Source organism: Rhipicephalus microplus, chromosome 2, assembly GCF_043290135.1.
Source record: "Rhipicephalus microplus isolate Deutch F79 chromosome 2, USDA_Rmic, whole genome shotgun sequence".
NCBI lineage: Eukaryota > Metazoa > Arthropoda > Arachnida > Ixodida > Ixodidae > Rhipicephalus > Rhipicephalus microplus.
Genome location: NC_134701.1, coordinates 120,204,933 through 120,230,852, shown reverse-complemented (window position 1 = coordinate 120,230,852; position 25,920 = coordinate 120,204,933). Strand labels below are relative to the sequence as shown.

Sequence of the window (25,920 nt, the reverse complement as noted above, 5' to 3'; positions counted from 1 at the left end):
GTCTGAGCTCAAACCAGCAAGTAAAAAGCCACCGTCCTTAGTGTAGCTGCCATCAGCACTAGTGTGTAGAAACTGTGCTAGCGTTGCGGGACGCAACGCGCACTTAAATTCATATAACCTGGGAATCGGATGCTTAGCTCTAAGAGTAGAGAAGAAATTTTCCAGCGCATCTTGACAAAATCTGCTAAGGAACAGAAAGCGGAATTTGCAAAATGATAGGAAATACTCTGCAGCTCAAGTACAGAGAGCGTACTGAGAATAGCCCCTGTATGCACAGGCTTCCATGGGGCATTTTTGACGGGGCCGATAGAGAGCCCTTCAAAAAGTACAACAAAATTCTTGAGAAAGTCAATACTTGCCTGCCTCTCTGTCTCAATAACTTTACTCAAGGCAAGTTTGGTTGTTCGTAATGTTATGATGCGGAACCACTTGGCCACAGTTTCAATAAACCAAGCAGTGGCAAGCGCGAACTTCTCTAGCATGCCCTTTCAACAAGGATGCGCAGTGCAGCCCCAGTATCCACATTGAAAAGACTGTAAGCAGGGCCCACCTTCATTTTTTCGTAATGACCAGGGTCAACACAAGTTTGTTTTAGGTGCGGAGCCAATTTGAAGTCTCCTATACTGTCAATTTCAATGAGTTTTTTTTATTGGTTCAATGAGAACCGCATTTGTGGAGAGGCCAGCTTTTACAACAATGTCATCAGGAAGATACAAAGTTTGGCCCCTGGTGAGATGATTGCGCAGATTTTTCAACAGGTGAGGGGCATCTGCTATAAACCATAGCTTCCGATTCGAACCGCAGGGGTGTGTAGCACTGCAATTTGGCCGACTGTGCTTGCCGACTCTGACAAGAAATAACCTCTATAGAGCCTGATTGCCACCACCCATATCTGAAACAACAGCATCTATTTTAAGGCCAATGTCTTCACATGCTTTTATCATTTTCAAGAGTTCTTGCTTGACAGAGAGTGCATGAAAACAATTTCCAGTCAAATGGTACCCAATGACCTGCTTCCACCTGGTAGTAACACCACCCAGCATGAATACGAGGCCATGGGTAACCAAGGTGTCTGCGGGGAGGCTGCCATCTGCCAAGGGAATGGTAGGTCTGCCCAGTACTGCGTCAGCCGAAGGATCATATATGAGGCTGGGGGTGACCTGCATCTCATCCATCATGAGGCACGCATGGCGCTCGTACTCTGTCATGCAGTTGACCTGCGCATGATTGGAAGATACCAATAACTAACATGAAAGGTTAGGCAGGAAATAAAAGAAGTGTTAGTGTTTAAGTACATTACGTCGCACAAGTAGGCTGCAATAAGGTGCCATAACGTAAACAGCCCCACAGTCAAAGGTAATCATTTCGTTAACGTTAAGGTCACCTCCATAGAAGCACTGCCCAACCAAGCATCCATTTGAATGAGGTCGACCAATGTAATGAAATATCTGTTTATCATGACACAAACATATGAGCCATCGAAAGATACCACTGAGAGCTTGCAATGCGCAAAAGCGTCGTCGGGAATATGCATGTTCAGTCAATCAGTGATGATTCGTGGTTTTGGCGCAGCGCACCGATTCAGTACGCTTGTCACAACCGGAACGTGCAATGAACACTTTCGTTATTTTATATAACAACACACTTTATCTGGCCAATATCTCGCGCTACCTTACACTATAAACTATAAGCTTCCTATCACAAAACTCTCTTGCATCCTGTCATCATCAGGCAACTATCAAATGGATGTTTGATGGCTTAGAATGTATTGTAGTGTCCTGCAAGGCCTAGGTTGTTATTAGATGGGTTGCAGCTAAAATGACAACTCTATGCTATCTAACTTCCATTCAGGCAACCATGAAGTGCTAACCATTTTTCGGGAACACCGTGATTGTATTATGAGGCATGCCAGCATAAGTACAGAAAATACGAACAAAAATTTAAAATATCGGAACTTCCATAGTGCTGCAAAATGGACAAATTTGTTACGATTACCTTAACAGCGAGAGAGTCCATAATGTCCACCAGCAGCCCTGGACGAAACTTGCAATGCTCGATGTGACGTTGAAGTGTACGCTGTGAAGGCAATGGCTGGCCGAGCTCCTTGACCATATCATAGCCCCTCGAGCCGCAGGATAGGCGAATCTTCAGTGCTTTGGTCAATGTTTTTTTGGACCACACTGTGCCTCTTGGTGAAAGATGCAAGCTGGTGAACTGGTCTTCATTTATGTAAGAAGACAGGTGAAGCATAAGTTTCTTGTGCTCCCGCTCTTTCACCCTCACCTTAGCCTTCGCAATAGTCAGCTGTCGTTCAAGAGCGTTTATTCTGGCCAACAGAGCTGCATGTGAGGCTGTACCTGCAAGTAAAGGATGTATACTCAAATAAAAAAACAATGACATCTGGGTTATTCTACATGAAACGTCCAAGTCATTTCAGCTACCATCTCAAATGTATTTGAAATATAGTACAGATCTGTTGAACTGAAAACAGTCTGCTGCTAGATTATCTTGGAGGAAATCTCTTTTTTTTTATCGCGTGGGAGTCCTTCCGAATTTTGGAGAGTATCGTCGGAGTGTTGTTTACGAAAATAATTTATGGCGAGAGTATTGCATCTCGTTGCAATACCAAGTTTAGTCTACATATTAAGGAAAGGCGTTTGTGTAAAGCAGGGGTCTCAAAGTCATCTCAGCCAGCGAGCTGAAGACACTACATTGAGTACTGCAAGGGCAGGCGCAGTGTGAACTAGTGGGGGAGGGGATCGGTGGGTGCGTTTGAACAATATGACAGCTATAGTTGCTTTTTGAAAGAGCGGTTTCCCCATATCACATATGTGTCTAATTTACGAAGGGTATTTAGAGTCAGGGTTCGAGAAATAACGACACCTATCTTCGTAATGACTGAAATCGACGCCAATTCTTGAATGAAGAGTTTTCATTCCACGACCATGTTTCAACGTGTGATGGCCTAATGGACTGCGTCACGAAGAGAATGCTTGAGGCCGGCCATGTCTGTGGAGCTCATGATTACACTTATTAAGAAAATGAAAAAAAAAGAAATACGGGCCGAAGACAGTCCTCTGCAGGCTGCAGTCAGCATGTTTCAGACCCCTGGAGCGAGTTCGCAGCTTAACAATACATATTATCGCTTTTTTAGCACGAAAGAGGTATATACTGGGGTCCACCAAGCCAAGTTCAAGCAAAAGTTCAACATCGCTGCAGCGAAATTCAAGCACCCTTAGAGCAAATGCTGTGTCTTTATACAACAAGAAATAAGCATGGCGCCGATCAGCTTAGCTGTGTATCGACATTGCGTAGATTAGTGCAAGCTTCGAGCCATTTTTTTTAAAAAAGCTCTTCCATTCAGTTCCACGCCGTCATAGAATTCGTGAAGCGTGCATACATCTGTAGCTTCATATGGACAGTGATAGCTAAAAACAATCACGGGAATGAATAAATTTTATTTTTGCAATAAAACGTAAACAAATTTCCTGCGCATAAACTGCAGCGTTACGAGTTTCAAGTAATTGGAAGCTTCAAAATACCTGACGCTTCACCTAAGCACATGCAGTGTGAATGCGCTTCCTTAAATAGCACTGCAAGCGCATCACATGGTATCATAAATGCGAGTAAGTTGCATAACTTAGGTCTGCTTCAAAAGACAACGGTGCGTCAGCTTAGCTGTACAGTGAAATTACAATAAAGTACTAGCAGCCGATACAGTTTAAGCAGGTCTACCTTTTTCAGTATTCTTTGTTTACAACCATTATGTGTGTAGCAACGAACTCCAAGTGGCCCAGCTGTGCATGCGCGCAATCACTGCAGTGTTTTTTTTTTCTTTTTCGTTGTGGAACTACGCAAGCCAATTTCATGGTCATGAGGAGATACTTCCACTAAGATGATGCATTAACGAACATACAAAATAAAGTGCTAATAAAAAACTTAAAACCATGTAGTGCGAGTACACAACTCTTTTTTTATGCAGGAAATTGAGTTGGTTTCTATAGCGCCGTAGTAAAATTGTGCAATAGTGGGACTAAACTTCAAAAATTGTTTTCTCCACTAAAAGAAAAAAAAATAGTTACGTGCATGATGCATTAAACATACACCTGCTTACTTGGTATACTGCACGCAGAACTCTGTTGCACAATGTCCAGAGTACCTTGGCCAACCACTTCAGCTTCAATTGAAAGGTGGGGCGTATCCTCTGGGGACATTTCTACAAGATAAAAGCCACCCATCTCGGTTAATTACAAGCATTACTTCCACGTCTACACCATGAATGTCACCGCAATCGTACCTTGAGTATCACTCTCATGAGATCCGTGAAAGTAGCAATGGTCATGTCCTATTGAGCTGCTGTCAATGCTCATGCCATTTCCTGAAAATGTCGTTCATAAATGAGCAGACACTATAAAATCAAACGAGACAAGGGTAGTAAAATTGATTGAAATGCCGTTTTATTCAACCATTTTAGCAGCTGCTTTCACTTAAACCGCTCCAAAGAAGTCGACGCTTTGTTAACAAACTTTGAAGTCTCCGTATACGCCAACATGGCAAATTCACTGCACTCATTGTATTAGTGTTTCAATGTTTATTGTCATACAGTTCCTCAACTCCGTCATCTGAACACAAAACTAGCGTGTATGCCACACTGATGGGATGCCTGATGAATACGTGAGACACAACATTGCTTCGAGTCTTACGCGTATGCTTTCATGTACACGTAATCACAATCGATGGACACATTCCTTTTTACTGTGTGCACGTAACATTTGTCGCTACAAATATCGAAAAGGGCGCATCAATTGCACAAACCAGAGACCATGTTCAGCTGTGCAAATTAAGGCAGGGCAGTTCAAGTTCATGCAACAGTGCACGTAATATTGCTGCAAGATTTAAACATGCACAAAAGGAAAACAAAATGCATTGGATTTTGTTGCATGCCCTCCAACTGCTACCACGTGGATTGCATGCAACAATACGTACATGTGTTTTATTTGTACACCAAAATGCATTTCTAGCTTGGTGAAATGAAGTGCTATAAACGAACCAACAAAAAGAGAGACACAGAAGAGAAATGACTGCATTTTCAACTGTTTGCAGTAGCAAGGAGCGCACAACCCTTAAATGCTGTTTGCTGCCAATCGGCTGTCATTTCGAAACTCCGATTCCGTTATGCGTCATTTCAGCAATAGTGGCTTCAGCTTAAGACAATCAGTTTTCGATTAGGGGACGTCCGAAGCACTCAATTACTCGATGGCCCCAACGGGCAATGCACAAAACAACCAACACCGACGGCCAGGTGCCCCAAGCACCGCAGTGGTCTCAGCGGCTCACAAAGCTTCGATGCGGTCGCTAACCCGTGTCGTCACTTACACATGACAACATTAACGCAACTGATCATGCGGTGTGCTTCATACGTGCGTACATCTTTAATGAGTCCTTTTGCTGCAGCCCCAGAAAGTTATATTGTAAAATTATGCGTAACGCATAAAGCATGCGACTTTCCCCTCATTAATGCATGCTAATCCGTAAGAAATACACCAGGTTATTTCGAACAAAGTGATTAGCTCTTGCAAGTGATTCCTTGTAACGTATTGATGACATAAACAACGTTAAAACTGAATTTTCTCTCTCTCCGTACATGTTGATTTTTTTCACAGTCTATCAATTTCTTGCGAATGCAGAATGTTCTTTATTTCAAACGTGAAGACAAAACGCTCCTGTGCCGGCGTTACCACTCACAAATAAAGTGGGGGTAGGAGGGGGGGGGGGGATGGTATGCTGGCAGTGCAAACTAGCAATCTTCAGCATCGCGTGAAAGCGAGATCAGCTTTGATGCATTTTTACTCCACTGCGCCTTTCAGTGTAGTCATCCCGTGCTTACCGCAGGAACCAAATATCGGTCGCGTACAGCCCGACAATCTCTTTCAGTAGCTATGTTCAAGTTGCTATGTTTGTTTGTCTACCTAAAAACTAAACGTGTAATGCTCCTACAAGATATCTAGCAGTGCGATTATTCAGATAATGCAGCACGAGTAATACAAACAGCGCAATGACATACCTGAAAGCAGAGGTCTTTTCGTGCGCCTTCGCTGCCGGGAAGGCATAAAAAGCGTTGGCACAGCGTCGCGTCTGAGCTTCTTTACGCCGCGTTCAAGAGCAAGTGGCTCAAACTGGTCTGGCGTGAAATGCTTCTGAAAGTGCAGTCATTTAAGCTGTGTTAAACTGTACATGCATACGCACAAATATTTGTAACGGAGGTCACGTACTAGACGCGCGTTAGACGCGCGTTGTGTAGCGTTTCAACAAAAGCCGATAAATCAACTCACCTCGCAAAGCCGCGTCGACGGCGTTGCACGGAAGTCCTCGCGTGAAATGTTTTGTAGCCACACTTCATGGCGTGCACTATTCCGGATGCCACGAGGTATGTTGTAGAGCGAGAAACCATCTTCTGTTTTGTTGCTGCAGCCTACAGCACAACAACCCGGCATTGTTCAAAAATTGGCAAGTACTTAACGTACTCAAGATCCACTGCGAAGCATGCTTCGCCGAGTAACTTCGCGCCAAATGGAACGCTCCTCTTCTACAGCTGACGTCTTGGATACGATAAGGTCCCTAGTCTAGGGACCTTAGGATACGATCTCGTCTTTCGTCGCGGCAAGAATCCAACTGGAACCATATGCACATGCGCACTCGTTTTGAACCTTTTGCTTAATAATAAATATCACCACCATCCACTAATACCGTCACGTGCAACGAATTCACCTATCACAGACCTTGGATGGCAGAGAAAAAGAGGAGTAATTGAGAGAGTGAGGAGGATGGCTCGAGAACTATGAGTGAGGCTACCTTGTTTCATCTAGGGACCTTAACGTTGAGCGCATTCTATGCACTGACATCTATTCAATTGGGTCTTGACAGTTCGGGCAAAAAACTGTTCGTAATCAATTACCAGCGACATCAGCATAGGGAGATATGGGAGCTGCGATCGTAGCGCAACTATGTGCGTAGGGAAGAAACACTAATAGCGAAAAAGCAAGTTTCATTCAAAGCCGACGCAATCATCCTGTTTTACAAATTATATATTCTGTATGTTTATTGTGCAAAGAGTTTATGACTATTTATTTGTTGCGAAATTGTCTTTCTCTGCATTTCCGATGGAGGTGGAAGTGATGTAGGTCCGTGTGCTCAGATTTGGGCGCACGTTGAAGAACCCCAGGTGATCGAAATTTCCGGAGCCCTTCACTACGGCGTATCTTATAATCATGTCGTGGTTTTGGTACGTTAAGCCCCACAAATAAATACATGCAAATGGTTTTCTAGTGCCCTCTACTCATGCTATAACGATGCTCATAAAATTTGTCTGCGATAACATGTGTTTGAGTGGTCCGCACTTGCTTGCGTTCTCTTCTGTGCGCTAAACTGTGGGGTATTTTTTTATCGTTTGTGAACGTCTGGAGTTCAACTGGGAGTGAAACGATGCAGATTACATTTAACGCCGAGTGCCTTCGTCGGTACATTCGGAAACAAGGTGCTGTGCAAGGATGCAGTAGCAAAAAACTTGGCCCGGTGGACCATATCTTCTAGATACGACACAAGGGCAATGGCTAAGAATACAGTGCTCGCTGGACTTTATTCCATTAAAGTTCCTGCATCCCGGTTTCCTTTTTGAGCATGCAATGCCTAGTCAAGTTTTTGTCATCGGTGAGCAGATCACCAAGTTATTTATCATGGTACCATTCACATGTCTTCATTCATATCCTCATCAGTAGTTTATTTGAGCATAATGCAACAAAATATACCACTAATAGTGTCGCCGACTATTTTGTTTATGAAAATTGTGTGCAGTGTAATATATTTGACTTATTGTGACCATTGAATAAAATTGATGGCATAATTTTGGCGTGACTAGGCGTCATTTCTTCATCTTAAAACTGAAGGACACAAGCACTGTGCATACCAAAGAACCTGCGTGTGCGTGAAGCAAAAAAGCAACACTGCATATATAACAGCTATACGCTGTTGGTTGCTTTATTCCACCTACATAAGCAGCCACGAACGCCGAATAAAAATTGTTTCCTTGTAAAAACGGGACAAAGTGCATGGTAGTACACTTCAAAAGCATTATCTAGTTATCTGTCAGTACTTAATTTAATCTGTCAGTATTGTTTAGCCGGCGTTGATTTGAAGCGCATTCGTGGAGGACTCGCCGGTGATTGTCTTGGCGCCAGTCCTGACCAATCAGGGGCCTATGGAAAATAATTTGAGATCAAATTTTGCACTAATGCGCGCAAAATGACGTCACTTGTTTAGCAGCTATTGTGTCACATGAACTTAATTTTTTTCTCCGCCGGATGTGTTTTGTTCTCACAGAGGGGGCGCTAATTATCATGAGCTGCTGATGAGTCGCCATTTTCGGAACTTGGGCGCTGCTGTCAAGCCTTAGGTACCAGTTGTATCTACCTTGGCCTGCTCTCAAGGCAGGAACACGTAGACACAGGTGCCAAAAGTGCTACTCGTTAAAAAGTGCAAGGTGAAAATTGTTTGTACCAGTAAGAAAAACGACAGGCCTTAGACAGAAGGGACCCTCAAAATGTTTTGTCGATTTTTACAAACACATTGGGCTGGTACACCGAGTGCCAAGGGTCATTTGGAGACTGATTAGAGCTCTCTGCCTAAGTTGTTTAATTTCTCACAAGGCTTTAAAGCAGCAAAGCGTCGCAGATCGCTGGGACTCGGTCAAACGCGTTTTCAACAGACCATACACCGACTTACATAAGTCGGTATTCATGAGTCAATATTGAATGTCTGGCGGAGAGTTGAAGCACACTCGTGGAGGACTCGCCGGCGATCGCCCTAGTGCGAGTCATTAGCGATTAGGGGCCCATAAAAATAACGTTGCGATGAAGTTTTGCACTGATGCATATAAAATGACGTCACTTATTCGGTAGCTATTGCGTCATGCCCACTTTATTGTTGTACCACCGGAAGTCCTTCATCCTCACAAAGATGGCCCCATGAGCAGCTGATCAGGTGTGATTTTCTGAACGTATAGAGCCTTTTCTACCATTTGAATCCACCTTTGCCTTGAAGACACACTGGCACTAATGTCGGGGAACAGAGCGTCGTCTGTCAATCAACTGACAAGCGGTAAAGCGCGTCGCCATTTATACACGCGCCATAAAATATTGAAGCGTTACCGCTAGCAGCCGCACAAGTTTAAGAATATTCTGAAATGTTCGCGTTGCGCACATAGTCTTAAAGAAATAGCCTACTACAGCTCCGTACATTTTGGAACACTTCAGGCACGGATTTCGCTCGACATTACTGGCAGTGTAAGCAGGCCTCACCACGGTAGTGTTGTGGCTAAGGTTGTCGGCTGCTGACTCGCAGGTCACAGGATCGAATCCCGGCTGCAGTGGCTGCATTTTTGATAGAGCCGAAAATGCAGTAGGCCCGTGTGCTCAAATTTGGGCGCATGTTAAAGAATTCCTGGTGGTCGAAATTTCTCGAGCCCTCCACGACGGCGTCTCTCATAACCATATGGTGGTTTTGCGACGCTAAACCCCACATATCAGTGCACCAGTGCACAAGACTAAAAATGCCCCCACCTCCCCGAAGGGAATCGTGAAGAAATGCGAATGCATCGCGTAGCCTTCATGACGACGTTTCGCACGTGAGAAAACAGCGTTGAAAGAGTAATGTTCTTAGGGGCTAAACTCCACTTAGTCAAACCTTGTCTTGCGTGTGGCTGGGTATACCTGGGTGGATATCGCCGCATTCAAGCAGAACATGTACCATCGTTTTCGGTGCTCCCCCCCCCCCCCCCTCTCTTCGAACAGTAAAGCGCTTCCCTTGAATAATCATAAAACCTCTCCCGTCGTATTTCGTTCTTTCCCTTTCGGTAGCAACCGAAAGCCGCATTCCTTGGCATTTTTTTCATCCAATAAATCCTCTACGACTCTCTGATATATCGCTTAATGCTCCTTGTTACCATGTTACCCACACTTGCTGCAGTATATTTACGGGGGGGCCTTCTTGTACTCTTTTTTCAGTTTGTGTCCACGCTTTTTTTATACAGATACCTGAACACTTTCCCTGCTCCTCTACATTCCTCCATTTTCCAAAGCCTCTCTTCCCATATCATTTTCCTCTGAGCTTCCCTAACTTCCAACCCGATGCATTTACACTCATTTGTGAATGCACCTCTTACTTCATGCACACCACTGAGCTCCCAAGTATAATCCCTAGAACCATTACGCCTTTCCAAAGAACCCAAAACGCTTAGTACTTATTGTATCCCCATAATTACCTGTGCTTCATTATTGCAGCATTCCTCTTTGTCTTCGCCGGTGTTTTCGCTTGTAACTCTGCATATCTATCTCCCTCATTTACCCTTACTCCGACGTACTTGCACTCGCTTACTCTCGGTAATTCTTGGCCCTGTATTGAGGCTACCTGGTTACCACGGTCTTTGAATGTGTCATCAATTCACATTTTGTTGCACGAAATCCTAGTACTAGAGGCTCGCCTTCCCTCCCGCATACATCTGCCAGCCACTGTATATCATCTTGACTGTACAAAAATAGGACAATATAATCTGTATAACATAAACCTCGAATGTTCTGCTGAACCATCGAGCCAGTCCGTTTTAGTCACAGATTAACCCCAATAGTGCTACATTTTAGCACTTTTTCCATGCTCACCATGTACACAAAGAACTAAAATAACAGCGGAGACAAATGGCATCCTTGTCTCAGCTCCTTGTTATTTTATAGCTGTTATTTTTTGTTTATTTTTACATACTGCAGCCTCAATGAGGATATTGCAGGAGTGGAAAAAGAGCTCAAAAGAACAGGAACAAATTAAAATTCATGAACAGCTCGCCAAAATTCTGGAAGTGATAGCGAGTGAACACTTCCGAGCAGCATATTCAGGGCTTCCATAAGTGAATAGAATAAGCCGCATTTGAACATGTCAGTGTGTGGGATAAAAAGTAAATATTAAGGGCATGGTCACTTCTCATAGACATAATTCGAGATATGATTCTAGAGCGCTGAAGCGAACAGAATCGATTAAATTGTGCAAAACTTTTAGGCATTCAATATGGCAACCCTTCGCAAGGGTATTGAGACCTAGTTGGGGAGAAAAATTCGCTGGAGAACAATTCCTGTCTTATCCCTTGCATATAAAGCGCACACCTCTTTTTTTAAAAACCACACTACCATATTCAAGAAGGGTGCGAATAAGAGTTTTGTAGGTAAGCAGTTTGGTTTCCTGAGGAGCAAAGACGTACGATTTAAATAATTCAAACTCTTAAGGGCTTGAGATCACATGAGATCAATATGTTTAGACGATGGTCAATTGTGATTCATAAGAACACAAAGATACTTATATTCGGACGCCGTAAGCAGACTAACATTGTTAAAGCCATCGTAAAATTCAACGGGCAAGAATGTCTGGTAAATGACATGACTGCTTTGAAGAAAATATTTATTTGCCAAGATTTGGACCAGCTGCAAAAATGAATAAAATGAATTGTTAAGAATGGTATGATCCTGTAGATATTTAACAGTCACTGTACAGTAGTCACTGTATTGCTACTTATTCCTTCTCACTCTATTCAAATTTCATTTTCTCGGTAAATTTCTCTCCGAAGCTGTATACAATCGTCACCTACACCCACTTCCTCCACTATGTCCCACGCATTTTCCTGATGCCCCAGTGACGTCCAGATAAGCTATGTTGAAGGGCCTGTTATCTATTTTAAATATTTATATAGACTGAGTAGGAACAAACAGGTTATCTTCTAACCACCTGACGATTCGCAATTCCTACTGAAATTCTTCCAAAATATCCTTTGCTCTCCCTAATTTCTACTTTTTAATTTTACTGCCTGCATCACTAACCTGTATAGCACAGTGTTATAGGTTAGTGGTCTATACGAGCGAATGTTGATCTTTTCACTCTTGCCCCTATAGAATAGGCTCATTTTACTTTTCCGCAAAGTTTCTGGTATTTTCTCCTCCTATAAGCATTTTTCAACGGATTTCAGGTGTGCTTCTTTAGTGTTCTTTCCTAGTTCGTTAATGAGGTGGATAGGAGCTCCATCTAAACCCGAAGTAGTTCCTAGGAATTTTTCCTTCGGCCTTGTTCCAATTTCAATTCTCCAGTACTAGTAGTCTCTTCGTCAATTTCTCTCTTTTTTATACATTTACTCACCACGGAAATTTCCAGGGCAGCCTTTTAAAATGAATCTGCTGTTACCTTTTTGATTTAACCTAGTGGTTCGTACCCTTCCAATTAGAGAGAAGAAATGTAGGAAAGGTAGGGAGGTTAACTAGACTACGCGTCCAGTTTGCTACCCTACACATGGGGAGGGGGAGAGGGGAGTGAAAAAAGAGAGAGAAGGATAGACAGATGTCACATCACACACAAAATGCCGAGTTTCACAGGCGGTCTCTCAATGAAGTTGCTGTCAAGTATCTCAGGAGGGCTCGTGTGGCTTTCTGTGCTGCTGTGCTGCGCGACCAGGCTCCTAAGATAATTGCTTCATTAAATGGCAATTAATTTTCTCCTTCATCAACCATGTGTTGTTGCATTGTGACAGTCTTCTTAGCGATTTTAGGTAACTCTAAATTATTTTACGCACGACGTTCTTCTTGTCGTGAATCGTCATCCAGCGTTCACTTTGACCTTTAATTTTTGCCTCGACCAATTTCTGCACAATGGTTTTCTTTCTAACTCTATTTCCCATATTTCGTTGACTTCATCCTGCGGTTGCTTCTTTCTTTTTGCCTGTCTGTGCTCCCACAATACCTAACGACACTTCACTATTGCTTCTCGAATTTCTTCTTAACGTCTTTATTGAAACTCTTTTGTCGCCTCCTACCCTCTCTTTGACTGCTTCTGTGCTTTAATTTAAATTCGAGTCTCCGGCAATCGCCAAGCAAGCACAATTCCTCGAAAGTTTTTCACACCAACGACAACGCTCCTCTCTTTGCTTTCACCGCATTGGCACGCTCCAAGTTAATCCCTCTTTCCAGCTTTTTTTTATTTCCTTCGATTGACGTGGATGCATGCTCTCTGCAGGCGGCAGCATTCCCAATAAGACCAGTGGCTTGTTGCCTTCTTCGTGGTCGGGTGTTCTTTGGACAATGCAACGTTGAACTTGTGTAAAGGTCGTAGCCACAATTCGGACGATGAGGCCGGAATTCGCTTAGCTGCCGTCGCACGAAGAGAAATGCATCAGATGCTTCAAACGTGCACTTTTCTTCGTTAGTTGCTGTGTAAGATACCCTCCGACAAGACCGTGGTTTTCCTTGAGAGTAACCTGTGTGTTGCTCCCGGCGTCGTGACAGTTTGTTGACATGAGGAGGACATGAGGTGCTTTATAATGGGTACCGCTGGTACGACGGCCAAGTTTGCGACGTTACGAGTGGAAACACTACGTTCGGCTTTGTGCGTCTGTTCAACACCAGTGTGCGGTAACAAGTGTGTTGTCATCCTTGTTGCGTTGAGTAATATTGAATTACAATTAGTACTCTTTTTTCAATAGTGAGTGAGGGTGTAAGTCGCCCTTGTATATGCTTGCTATTCCACAAACATCAATTCTAGAATCGCATGTCATGTATATTTTGACCTAATAGACGAGAATCTAGCATGCATTGTATACACACTACATGCTTGCGCATTTCTTGATTAAATAAATCTAAGTAATGTCATGCGTGCGAGCTTCCTGAATAAACTTCAGTTTTTCATTCTGAAGCTAAAATGAATTAGTCAGAGAGTTGTGACTTCAACGGTGTTAGTGATTACATTTTCACAAGCACGTTAATTCAATGCAGTTTGAAGTTCCTCAAGATGATCATCATGAACCAGCACCAACTCGCCCAACTTTTCACTTTACTGAAGTTCCTCATATATTTTCTATGATATCTGAATTAAAAAAAAGAAACTGCGAGTCTTTGTTGGTCCTTTGCTCAAGCGCTTTCAAACACAGGTATGCGTCTGTGACGCATTGGACTGTGTGGCTTAGTTTGTTATTCTTATTCATATCTATCTCGACAAAGCTGAAAATGCTGGACGAAGTTAAAAATATGTGTCTTTTGACGTTTCCTAGCAGGCCTAAAACCATGATCTGCATTGCCGTATATTTTGGGGTGTCCAATAAAACAAGAATACACTTCTACGTTGCAACAACTTTTATTTCGCATATGTAAGCTGATCGCGCAAACATATCCAACGCATGCAGTATAAAAACGCAATCATTATACCACTCTCGAGCACGGCAGTATAAACACGCTCGTAATTTTCAAATAAACAAGAAAGGTCCATCGAAGTAACAAATGTAATGGCTGCCAGAATATTAAGTGAACCAAAAAAGTGGCCCCGTATCTGCATGTTTGACTGCAAATGTCACCGAAAGACGATAGTCTTTCGTCCGGAGAGGGTGAATAGAACATGTATTTGATGTTTTCCGAGTAAATTTGGTAAATGGAGTTTTGGAGATGCTGCGTGTGACATGAGCGCCATCTGGCGGTAATCTCAAGAAACGAAAAGATGGCCATCGCTAAAGCGTGCTCTCAGCGTGCGCACTCAATCATTGAGGCTATATATTGTAGACTTCAAGGTAGGTGGCAGCACCATATTGTTGTATCAAAGTGTGGGAAACATCTTTTCGTGCATAGCGTCACAATGTTAGTGCAGCGTAATGAAAGCCACAGTTTTGAAAATTAATTATCTATGCCTTTTCTCTTATAAAGAAACACACCACTGAATTTCGAAAGAGTTGACTGTCGGGCGTGTTGGTGCTCTCACATAGAAACCATGATGAGGGCGTAACAAAATCCTGCACACAGGAAGAAACAGATGAGGACAGGTGCCATGTCTGTGTGTTGTTTTTAGTTGCGCCATCACGATAGTTTCTCTGTCAGAGCACCAGCACGCTCAACAGACAATTCTTTTCAAGTTCGTTTCTTGTAAATCGGGCTCATCTTTTTATGTGTACTTTCAAGATCCGCACCATAGAATATTGATGTGTTAATACTGTGTCTCAGATATGAGCACAATTTGTTTGCTAACGGACAATTCAATTTCAATTCAATTCAATTTTACTTTCATCCGAAGGATGGGGGCAGGCTCGGGAGAAAAGTGACGCTTTGTCACTTGAGGAGAACCCGAGCCTCCCTTATACATGGCAAGCAACGTGGACATGGGTGAAGAAACATAGGCCATGAACATATAGGCAATGAACATAAGCCATGACATGCTTGGCGCAGTACAAGTCAGAAGATGCACGTACAGTAATGCTATGTACAGATACTAATATGCGTAAGTAGTTACTTTCGGGACAAATTCCGAAGTACAATGCAAGATATGACAGAATATATATATATATATATATATATATATATATATATATATATATATATATATATATATATATATATATATACAGTTCCATGAATGCCTTGACCATCATTTTCTCGATTTTCACGATAAAAGCACTTGCATAATGTCACGTGCACTGCATATCTCAAGAATTATTTTTGCCTCCAGTATTTTCTTTAATAACAAAGGAACACTAAAACACAACATTTGTAGCCCATAATTTGTTCTGCAGAATGAAAGGTTCCGGAGTTGTTGGTGACGAGTAGGGTACGGAATAGCACGCGTTTCCATACAAAAATATCTAAGAAGGCACGATTGTTATGAAAAAGAGATTGCTTATATCTTATTGCTGGGGAATACTCGTAAAGTTTCTGAATTGGGACAAAATTATAGCGCTGAAACAGTTCATCAGTGTGTGCATAGTAGTCGACATTTGCTATAAACCTGATCGCTTTTTTTTTGTAGTCTGTATGTTTTACTTATGTTGGTTGCCGTCGTACTTGCCTATACCAAAAGACAATAATTTACATGCGACAAAAACAAGCTGTTATAAAGTGTTAGTTTAACAGAAACTGGAAGAAAATAACGCATTCGTGCAAGTATGCCCACACATTTTGATAGGTTGGTAATTAAACTATTAATCTGAGGATCCCACGATATTGTGCAATTAAGAAGAACTCCTAAAGTTTTATTGGTTTCTACAATTTCAACAGCCGCGCTACCTATATGTAATCTCTTGTCTAGGGAAATCTGTCTCCGCGAATGAAAAAGTACAGCTTTTGTTTTTGTTGCATTAATGAGTAAGGAATTTCGTTCACTTCATGTGTTCAAGCTTTCTAACGTAGTGTTTATAAGTGTGGTCATGGCAGTCATGTCGTTACCTGTAAAGAAAATGCTGGTGTCATCTGCGTATATTATGTATTTAGATTTGTCACTGACCTTGACAATGCCATATATGTATAGGTTAAAAAGCAGCGGTCCTAGAATGCTGCCTTGCGGAGCCCCTGTGGTTGTTGCCTGGAGAGAAGAAAATGAATCCTTAATTTTTACACATTGTGAGCGGTACTTAAAGTAAGATTTCAAGAGGGAAAGTGGAATGCCACGAACACCATATATTTCTAATTTTTCAAATAACGTATGATGACAGAGCCGGTTGAAAGCCTTAGAAAAATTTATGAAAACACCAATGCAAAGTTCTTTACTCTCAAACGATTTAAGGATTATTTCTTTCTGAGCTAGTAAAGCAGTCTCTGTCGACCTGCCCTCAATAAAACCATGTTGAGATTGAGATATTATGTTAAACTTCATACAAAAATTCGTGAGTCTTTTAAAAATAATTTCCTCCAAGCGTTTTGAAAATATGGGTAATATAGAAATTGGCCGATAGTTCGTAAGATCATTCTTGTCTCCTTTCATATATAACACGCTGACAACGGATGTTTGCATTTGTTTTGGGAAACAGCCTGTTGATAGGGACAAATTATAAATGTGAGAGAGCACGGGAGCTATGATATCGATTGCATGTTTGATCGGGGAAATCTGAATACCATCTATGTCACGAGCGCTGCTCTGTTTTAGCGTGGAAAAAATGGAAACTATTTCTTGATCATCGGTTGGTCGGAGAAAGATTTTCTTTGTCTGTATTGTCATTGCGTCAGTTATAGCTGTCTGCGCTGTTTGCGTCGGCTGTGCAACGTTTGTGAGAAAATGATTAAATTTTTCTGTGAGCTCTAAATCTGTAACCGCTCGACCATCTATATTTATTTTAGTAACCCCAGGAGAGATCGGTGTCCTGTGAAGCAAAGCGTTAAGTTTCTTCCACAGTTCTGCACTCCCTTTGCAGTTGTCTGCATGAAATTGTTGATTTAGGTATTTCTTTTTTCTTTCTTGATAAAGGCGATCGCCTTATTGCGGTATTCCTTAAATATGGTTAAGTGTGACGCATCCTTAGTTTTTAAAAACCTTCTGATTAACTTTGATTTCTTTTCGATCACTCTTCAACACTCGCGATTGATCCATGCTTTGCGACTTTACGGCATTTCTGTAGAACTTTTTCTAAAAGTGTCTAAATACACTTTTTTAAATATAATAAAGAATGTTTCATAGGCTAAATTTGCAGTTTCTGAGTGGTATACCGCACTCCGGTAGTTCGGGAAAGGCTTGTGCTGAATGCTGTTAAAGTGTGAGGTGTGATATTTCGAATTGTTCTAGCGGGCAGTGTTTGGCACATCTTGATTGCACTCTCCGTAACAAAGTAGAGTGCAAAGTGGTCGCTCATGTCACAACATATTACACCAGTCTCTACGTTATCTTTGTTTACGTTAGTAATAAATTGATCGATTAACGTTTCTGAGGTAGGTGTGATACGTGTGAGAGTTTCCGTTACTATATCGTAGCCACTCGACTCGACCGTAGACACAAATGTAATTGCGACAGCAGACGACTCCAGTATGTTCATATTAAGGTCACCGCCAAGAACATTGATTGATTTGTGGGATTTAACGTCCCAAAACCACCATATGATTATGAGAGACGCCGTAGTGGAGGGCTCCGGAAATTTCGACCACCTGGGGTTCTTTAACGTGCACCCAAATCTGAGCACACGGCACCGCCAAGAATAAGTTTTAAATTGTTGTCATATACATAATTTAATAATTCTTCAAGGCTACTAATAAATGATTTCACAGATGAATCGGGTGGTCTTTACATGACAGCATATACGTAATTACGTGTAGTCAAAGTTAAGCACTCAATGTCAGCACAGGCATAAGAAAATTGTGGTATTAATTGAGCGTCTATGCAGTTTTTTATTAGAACCATGAGGCCACCGCCTGTTTTCTTTGTTCAGTTAAGTCAGTCAGTCAGTCAGTCAAGAACTTTAATATATGGTCCTGAGGAGTTTAAGCCAGAAAGTATAACCATCTCGCTTGTAAATCTGGTCGTCTGAAGTATACCAAGTTTCCGTAATCATTACTACGTCGAAAGAAAACAAAAAGTATCTTGAAAAATAGATAGATCATCTTCCTTGTTTCGTGCTGAATGAATGTTTACATGAAGGCAGCACAGACTATGGCTACACCAATTTCCTACAAGATAATTGACGTCACAAGGTGATACCGCCATGGCAAAACAGAAGCTGCGCCGCAATTCCGGATAGCGTTTTTAGGCAATCTTTTCAACGTCGCTTGCGTCGCGAATGTGCAATACACGTGAGCCTTCATCCTTTCGTGCGAGAATACGCCCATCATTCGTCCACACGAACCTCCAGTTCGCTGCTTTCTTTTTAGCTATTGCCGCTCCAAGAAGCTGCTTTAGGACAGGGCATAAGTGTTCATTGATGAACACAGGTGTGTTAGAGGCGTGACCGAGGTCCTGGGTCGAGATGCGCGTCTTCTTTGCTTTCTGCAGCACCAAATCACGTTTTGAACGGCTACGAAAACGGAATATTATGTTCGGTATTGAACTGGCATTCTTTGCTGGTACACGGTGACATTTTTCAACATCATCTTTGGTTACAGGCACATTCAGCAGTCCGCCGATCCTGTGAAGGGTATTTCCAAGACCTTCCTCAGCAAGTTTGGGTATTCCCTTAACCTCAAGGTTACATTTGCGGGAGTATTGCTCAGATGCAGTTATCCTCTGCTCTTGTTGAGACATGTGTTTCTTGAAATCTTCGCACTCGGTGCTCAACTGCTCATTAGCACTTCTGAGTGACTTGTTATCCCCCACAAGATCCGCAATCTCTTTCTTTATTTTCTCAACTTCGTCGTTCAAAAAGCTCACACTGTTTTTCAGGTCTCCGATTTCCTTTCTTAGCTCTCTTTCAATTGATGATTTGAACTCAATCATCTCCTTTCTCGTTTCTTCTTGCAACTTAGTCAATTCACTCATGACTACAGCAATACTTCACACAAGAAATGTATCACCACCTTGGCCGCAGAAAGGCAGCAAAAAGAATAATCTATGTTTAGTATGTAAAAAAAATGAATGCAAACCTAAAATAATCGAACACAGGCGTGTGAGGAACAAGCTTTCGCTGTCCCCGCTGCTGCCAAGTGAAGTGCAGGCCTCCGCTGTTGCAGGTTTTAAAGACGGTTCCCCTGGTGTTGCTCCACGGCGGTAGCTTTTTTTGCTTCGTCAGGGCTTGCCTCTCGAAACGTGTGACGCAGTCGGCGATGCGTGGCAGCACAGCATGTGACGATGTGCCGACGATGGTCAGCCGTTGAGTTGTCAACTGAAATAATTGAACACAGACGTGTGAGGAACAAGCTTTCGCTGCCCCCGCTGCTGCTAAGTCGCACAATCGCACAAGTATAAACGTAGAAGCTAGATCAGCATTGGTGCGCGCTGTGAAATCGGTCACACTTGAGCCGTTTCCCATGGCAAATAGTCTAACAGGCAGAGATACCAAAATTTTTGCACTGAAGTGTCCCAACAAGGACTATGGCCTTTAAAAAACAGACGGTTAGTAGTGGACACTTTGCGCAAGGTTGAACAACATGATCCGCTTTTCACCCCCCTTCGCCGTTGGTGGCGCCATCGGTACCACTCAAAGCGGCAGCGCATGAGGCGGATAGGCCCAGCAATGCTACGCAAAAAAAAGGCGAGTTCCGACGTGAGGCGCAACCGACGCGACCAGAGTCCGTTGGCGCGCCACTAGTTGCCACTGTTTCAGGACGTGAGGCACTTGGACTTCCGTTCTAATCTGCCGCTTTTCGCATAGTAAAAAGAAGTTGCTCCATGCAGTGCAAGTCTCCTTTGAGCTGCTACCCATCAGCCAATGAAATATTCATAAAGTAAGCACCATGAATTTGCCAGTGGAACACACTTTCTCTGCATGAAGCAGAAAAAGGGCTACCAGAAGGGCCTCGAATCTGCCTAAGGATGACGCTGTTATTAAGACCAACGAACTCTAAGAAGGCTATTGGATGCAATACCTGCTTCTTTGCCTCCGTGTTATCGTGATTTTGACATAAATTTAACTGAAAATACAATAAATGAGAATAAGTTTGCCAATTTACCATGCGTGCAAACTCCGAACTCCGTTTCGAAGAAAATGTGTAGAAAATAATTTTACGGTTTAACTTGCTTAGGCGGTGTGTCGCTCTCTCCTCTGTAGTAGTTGTATGTAGCCACCTCTAGTTTTATTTCGTCAATAGAGGGTGTTGTGTCTATATGTTGTTAGGTGTTATATAACAAGATGTCAATAGTTGTTTTCACAGTATAACCACGCAGGGAATGATTATGAGTGCAGCGAAGCTTCCATTCGTGAATCCTTCCGTTCGCCCATCCGTCTACACACGCTCCCGTCCGTGCGTTCGTCCTTCTTTGCGTCCGGCCGTACTTCTACTGAAAAGGCAATGCAGCGTCTGACACCTACCCTTTTTCATGCTTTGGCTAATATGTTACCACAACAGCTGAATAAAATAATTTGTACAGTTTCTGTGCAAAATAGGGATATTGAAGCTTTGTTCATTTCAAGACGTACAGAGGAGGACACAAAATCTCGAAAGACTCTGAATCATAACAGATCTTCCTTTACAAAGAAGTCTCCTCAGAGCTCATAATACAAAAAATATCTGTCAAAAAAGTACTTTTTGAGAACCTTCCATAAATTGATTAAAAAAAAAGATATTCTGGATGAAGCAGTTTCTGCTGCTGGTATATTATGAAAATAAATTTACTAAAAATCCTGCAGTGTAATAGCCGGTCTATTTGGTCGGCATCTAAAGATTTACAATATATTTCTTAGCGAATTTCTTCGGACCTAATTGCAATTCAGGAAACCTGGCTTGCTAATAGTAAAACTTTTGCCTAATATTATCGATAATTTTGGCTGGATAGGTCGAGTAGATGTGGTGCTCTGGATTTTTTAATATCAACAATGTTTAGTCACAGAGCCAAGATATCGTATCAGTGTATGGGTACGAATTACAAATGCTGGTGTTAGACATACCCATACCAAACTGCTTGCGTTTTTTTTTTGCAAATGTTTACTTTCTCACAAGAGGTCAGGACAAGAGATGTCTTGATATCACGCTATCTTCATGCAGAAAAGATATATTACTGTCTGGTGACTTCAATCTGCAGCATGTGTCTTGGGGCCTCAGATCTGATATATGTGGCAAACGTTTTTGGGAATGAACTCTTGATAACATCTTTTCTTGCTTGAATTCACATGCTGCTACTTTTGTTAGAGGTAACTCTAAGCCTACTATAGATTTAACATTTTCCAGCTCCTCTTTAAGTAGAACCTCATGGAATATCGTGGATTGTGCAACGAACAGCGACCACCTTTTCATTAGTTTTGAAATGATTTTCCCGATGATATGTTTGGCCAGAACAGGTGGCTGATTTGTAAATTATGTTAAATTACAAAAAGACTTGAAACCTACGTCTCGCGAGGACATGCAGGAAGATCTTAGGGCTATGAGTCTGTCTGCGGTATTAAAACGATCACTAAAAAATTCAACGTTTACTATAAACATGAACACAGCATATTATATTAGTACATGGTGAATTAAGCATGCGTTAGGAGGTATATAAATTGAAAAGCAGCTTGGCAAAAGCTCTTATTTACCAATGCCTCGAAAACTTGTGCGAGTATAAATTCATGGCCACTGATTTCAAACGTACAGTGCGCAATGCAAAAAAACGGCTTTGATATTACGATTACGGATTCGCGAAATTTCATATTCGCTGGAAAATGCGTTCGTTCAGAGAGACTTGACCAAAATCAGTGATTGGTGTACACGATGGCACGTGCAGTTGAACTTGAATAAGACAGTTTACATAGAGTTTACTCGTAAGAAAGTACAGTCTCAGACATCGTACACAATTACCAATGTCCATATAAGTAAGGTTAATGAATACAAATACTTGGGAGTGTACCTATAGTCTAACTTAAATTGGCAGCGACTTGTTTACTATGTAACAGGGAAGGCCGGGAAAGCGCTTGGGTTCCTTCGCCGTAACGTAAAGAACTTTAATATGTCGACTAATTAATTGCTTTATAAAACATATGTCTGTTCCATTCTTGACTATGCGTGTGCCGTCTGGGACCCATCAACAGTACGTGACACAGAAAAACTTAAAGGGATGCAGAACTTGGCCACTCCATTTGTTTGTGGACGTTACGACAGAGAGTTCAGTCCTACGCTCGCGAAAGAATTATTGCAATGGGATAGACTAGATTGTCGAAGACGCGGACTCTGCTTGAACTTCTCCACAACATCTTTCATTCAAAAGTTGGTATTGATAGGCATCTTTACATAAAGGCACCTAATTACTATTCCCATAGGATTGACCATAGGAATAAAGTTATGGAATTTCTCTGCAGAACACATTCCTTTAGCAAGTCTTTTTTTCTTAGAACAATACGGGACTGGAATCAATCAGACAAGTCTGTCGCAACTATATCGTCCAATGACATACTTTTTTCACTGCTAAAAAATTCTTGTATTAGAGTTGGTGTTCACTTATGTTACTGCTAGTGATGACTGCTATATGCTTGTAATTGTATTTTCCTTTATTGTACATTCTTGTTCATGTAATTATGCTTTTATCACTATAATGAATTTCATTGTTAAATTAAATGTGTTCTTGTTTACTTGCAATCTTGTTTTTTTTCTGAACAATTATTCACTATGGTGCACATTAGTATACACTCATGATCTTCTTTATATGTATTTGTTTTCTTGATGCTGCTAGCGATTGTTACCATCTGTATGCTTCGAATTTTTCTTTGCATCCCCCCCACTGTAATGCCATGTGGTACTGTGGGTATGGCATAAATAAATAAATAAAATAAAATAAATAATTTACCTATGTCTCCAAGGCTAAAAGTAAGAAAGCGCTTTTCAGGTTTTGGCTTGCGTGAAAAATAATTCCGCAGTATGAAATATTGATTCTGTCAATACGTGCCCTCACGAACCCTCAGAGCTCTTGGAGAATGAAGGTAAATGCTTGAAAAACAGGTATAGGACAATTATAACAAAGGCTATGGTGAAACTAAGGGCCGATGAGGATTTCGAGGAGGTATCTTCAGCTGAGCTGGCGAATCTGATTAAGTGCTTACCGGCCGCCGTTCCTGGATCCGATGATTGACCTCCACAATGATAAAAGTGCTATACAAAATATCCCGACATGAAATCCGTAATGCGATCAATTTCTTGTTGAAAAAGTTTTGGATTCCGTCCGATTCAAAGCTTTTCAAAATAATTCCGATATAAAAGAAATGGTGATTGGGGTTTACCCTGCATAACATAGGGCATATTTCATTGACGTATCACCTGGTCAAACACTAAAAGAGAGTCTTGAATACCCGTATAATGGACTATATCCATGAACGTTCAATGTCAAGCCCCTATCAACTTGGTTTTATATCGCGATACTCCATATGGTGTGCACACGTGGATTTGAAAAGTCGCATGCGGCTGGCTCGGCATCGGCGCGTATACTGTGCACTAGTGACTCTAGACTTAGCTAAGGCGTATAATAAAGCGAAGTATTCTATTCTAATCAAGCAGATGCAAGACAATTGCTTTCCAAAATATGTGGCAGCATTGGTCACAAAGTTTGTAAGAGACAGATAATTTTATTGCTTCTTGGGTGGATGCTTTTCCAAAAGATATAAGCAGACACGAGGTATACTTCAGGGTTCAGTGTTAGTACCCGTTTTATTCAACATATTGCTAAGTTCCATTCCAACCCTTCGGTATATTCAAATTTACATTTTCGCAGATAATATTGCCTTCTTTGCAACAAATACTGATCTGCACTCATTATATCAGGCATTAAAGACCTTCATGAACATGCTGGAGGAATGGCTTGAAATTATTCATATCTCAGTGAACGTAAAGATAAGTGCGCGGCTATCATTTTCTTCTAAGAATCCTGTCAACAATTCACTGATGTGTCGTAACGAGCTCATTCCCCAGGTCAATTCGCTGAAATGCCCAGGAATCGTATTGGAAGTCACATAAACGAAGTTTACTGCAAAGTGACACGTGTCTCGGGATTTTTCCGAAAATTAGAAAACATAAAAACACGATTGTGAAGAAATACATTGATAATTATTTACAAGATCTATGTGCAACTTAATATGGAATTTGTGGTGCGCATTATTTTCAGGCAGTGTGGCGTATAAAATAAAACAGTAATTATTGTTAGAAAGAGAAGATTTTCGCTTGTGTCTGGACTCCCCAAGTATGTTGCAAATATTGTATTGTATGTGGAAGTACGTCTTCCACCTTTGTTAACTCGCTTTAAAGTACTTATAGTTCAAACTTTTTCAAAAATATCCTATTCGCCTCTGAGACATGCGCCTTACATTTTTATGCAAGAACATAGCGCAATATTTGGAACACAATGGTCAAGACTACACTCCCTTCAGATTAGGTTCGTTCATGCGCTGCTAGAACATCCCAAAGAAATATTTATCAGATTACCTCAACAAGTAGGCCTAATTCATATCTTCACATAACATTTAATGATATTTTTCTACTAATGCAAACAATGCCCCTACTATATTTAAATATTCAGTTACACATCTTTTTGACTCATCAGTCCATCAACAGCATTATTGCGACTGATGCATTTGTGTTAAAAAAAAAGGCGGAAGTATACGCATTTTTCCACCCTTCTCTCGACCGGTCTTTTTCAGTTCGATTACCAGACTATACTCCTATATTCATGGCTGAATTATTTGCTATAGTTCTAGCACTTTGCATACTTCTTGCAAGAGAATTAGAAGCAGTCATCATTAGTGATTCCCGCTCTGTGCGTGCTGCACTCTCTACAGCAAGAAATTTAACATTTATAAGTATGATTTGAAGTTCATTACTATCAAACTTAAGAATGTTCCACTTGGTATGGGTAGCAGGCCACTGCAGGATTTATATAAAATGACATGGCAGACTTGTTAGTCAAAGCATCTTTACAGGGGCTCTGAAACATATTTTCGAGTAGCCATGGAATGATTTCACTTGAAAAGCTTATTACCTCACGAGTTCAACGCCGCAAAAATTTTTAAAATTCACCCAGTAAGAGCAGAGTTAAAAAGATTTTTCAGACGCTGCAATCGCATTCTCTCTTCTTTCGTGCCGACGAAATCGCTGGAAGCTAAGCAGGGAGGGGTGGCAGGGTCACAGAGAAACGGCGTCACGCGAGCATCGTGACTTTTAGCACATTTCTTTTAGGGGCGAAGCTCCTTATAGCGGCACCTGTTCGTCCCGCGTCCCGTCGTAGTATGTAACCAGTTTTACGCTTTGACCTGCAAACATTTTGACCTCCAAGGTGGTGCCGGTGAGAGATTCTTTCTGTGCGTTGTTGAACAACAAAAAATAGTGCTCAATGTACATGCCAATAGCTGATAATGGGGTATGAGAGACAGGAGAATTCGGCTTTTAGTCAACGTGCACGCTGCGATCCCCATTAGCAGCCATTGCATGTACATTGAGCACTATCTGAAGGGAAAAGGTTGCTACGTTATACCCGCTGGGTGTAACCACCTTAGTTTTAGAA

At 41.7% G+C, this 25,920-nt stretch overlaps 1 protein-coding gene and 1 long non-coding RNA gene across 2 annotated transcripts; both read right to left on the bottom strand.

Moving 5' to 3' along the window:
- Window positions 1-4,190: 4,190 nt before the first annotated feature.
- LOC142785808 (uncharacterized) lies at window positions 4,191-6,758 on the bottom strand. The gene is made up of 3 exons (XR_012888985.1): window positions 6,333-6,758; window positions 4,298-4,378; window positions 4,191-4,216 (listed from the first exon to the last, which is right to left on the bottom strand). It is a non-coding gene; the product is annotated as an uncharacterized LOC142785808 (long non-coding RNA).
- An 11,800-nt stretch (window positions 6,759-18,558) lies between these two features.
- LOC142791094 (uncharacterized) lies at window positions 18,559-19,287 on the bottom strand. The gene has a single exon (XM_075885409.1). It carries the CDS (start codon window positions 19,285-19,287, stop codon window positions 18,559-18,561), a length of 729 nt encoding a protein of 242 aa, XP_075741524.1.
- Between the last annotated feature and the right edge of the window lie 6,633 nt (window positions 19,288-25,920).

Bases quoted from the DNA above. Each gene is read 5' to 3' on its own strand.
- LOC142791094 (XM_075885409.1), bottom strand. From the start codon at position 19,287: ATGAGTGAATTGACTAAGTTGCAAGAAGAAACGAGAAAGGAGATGATT.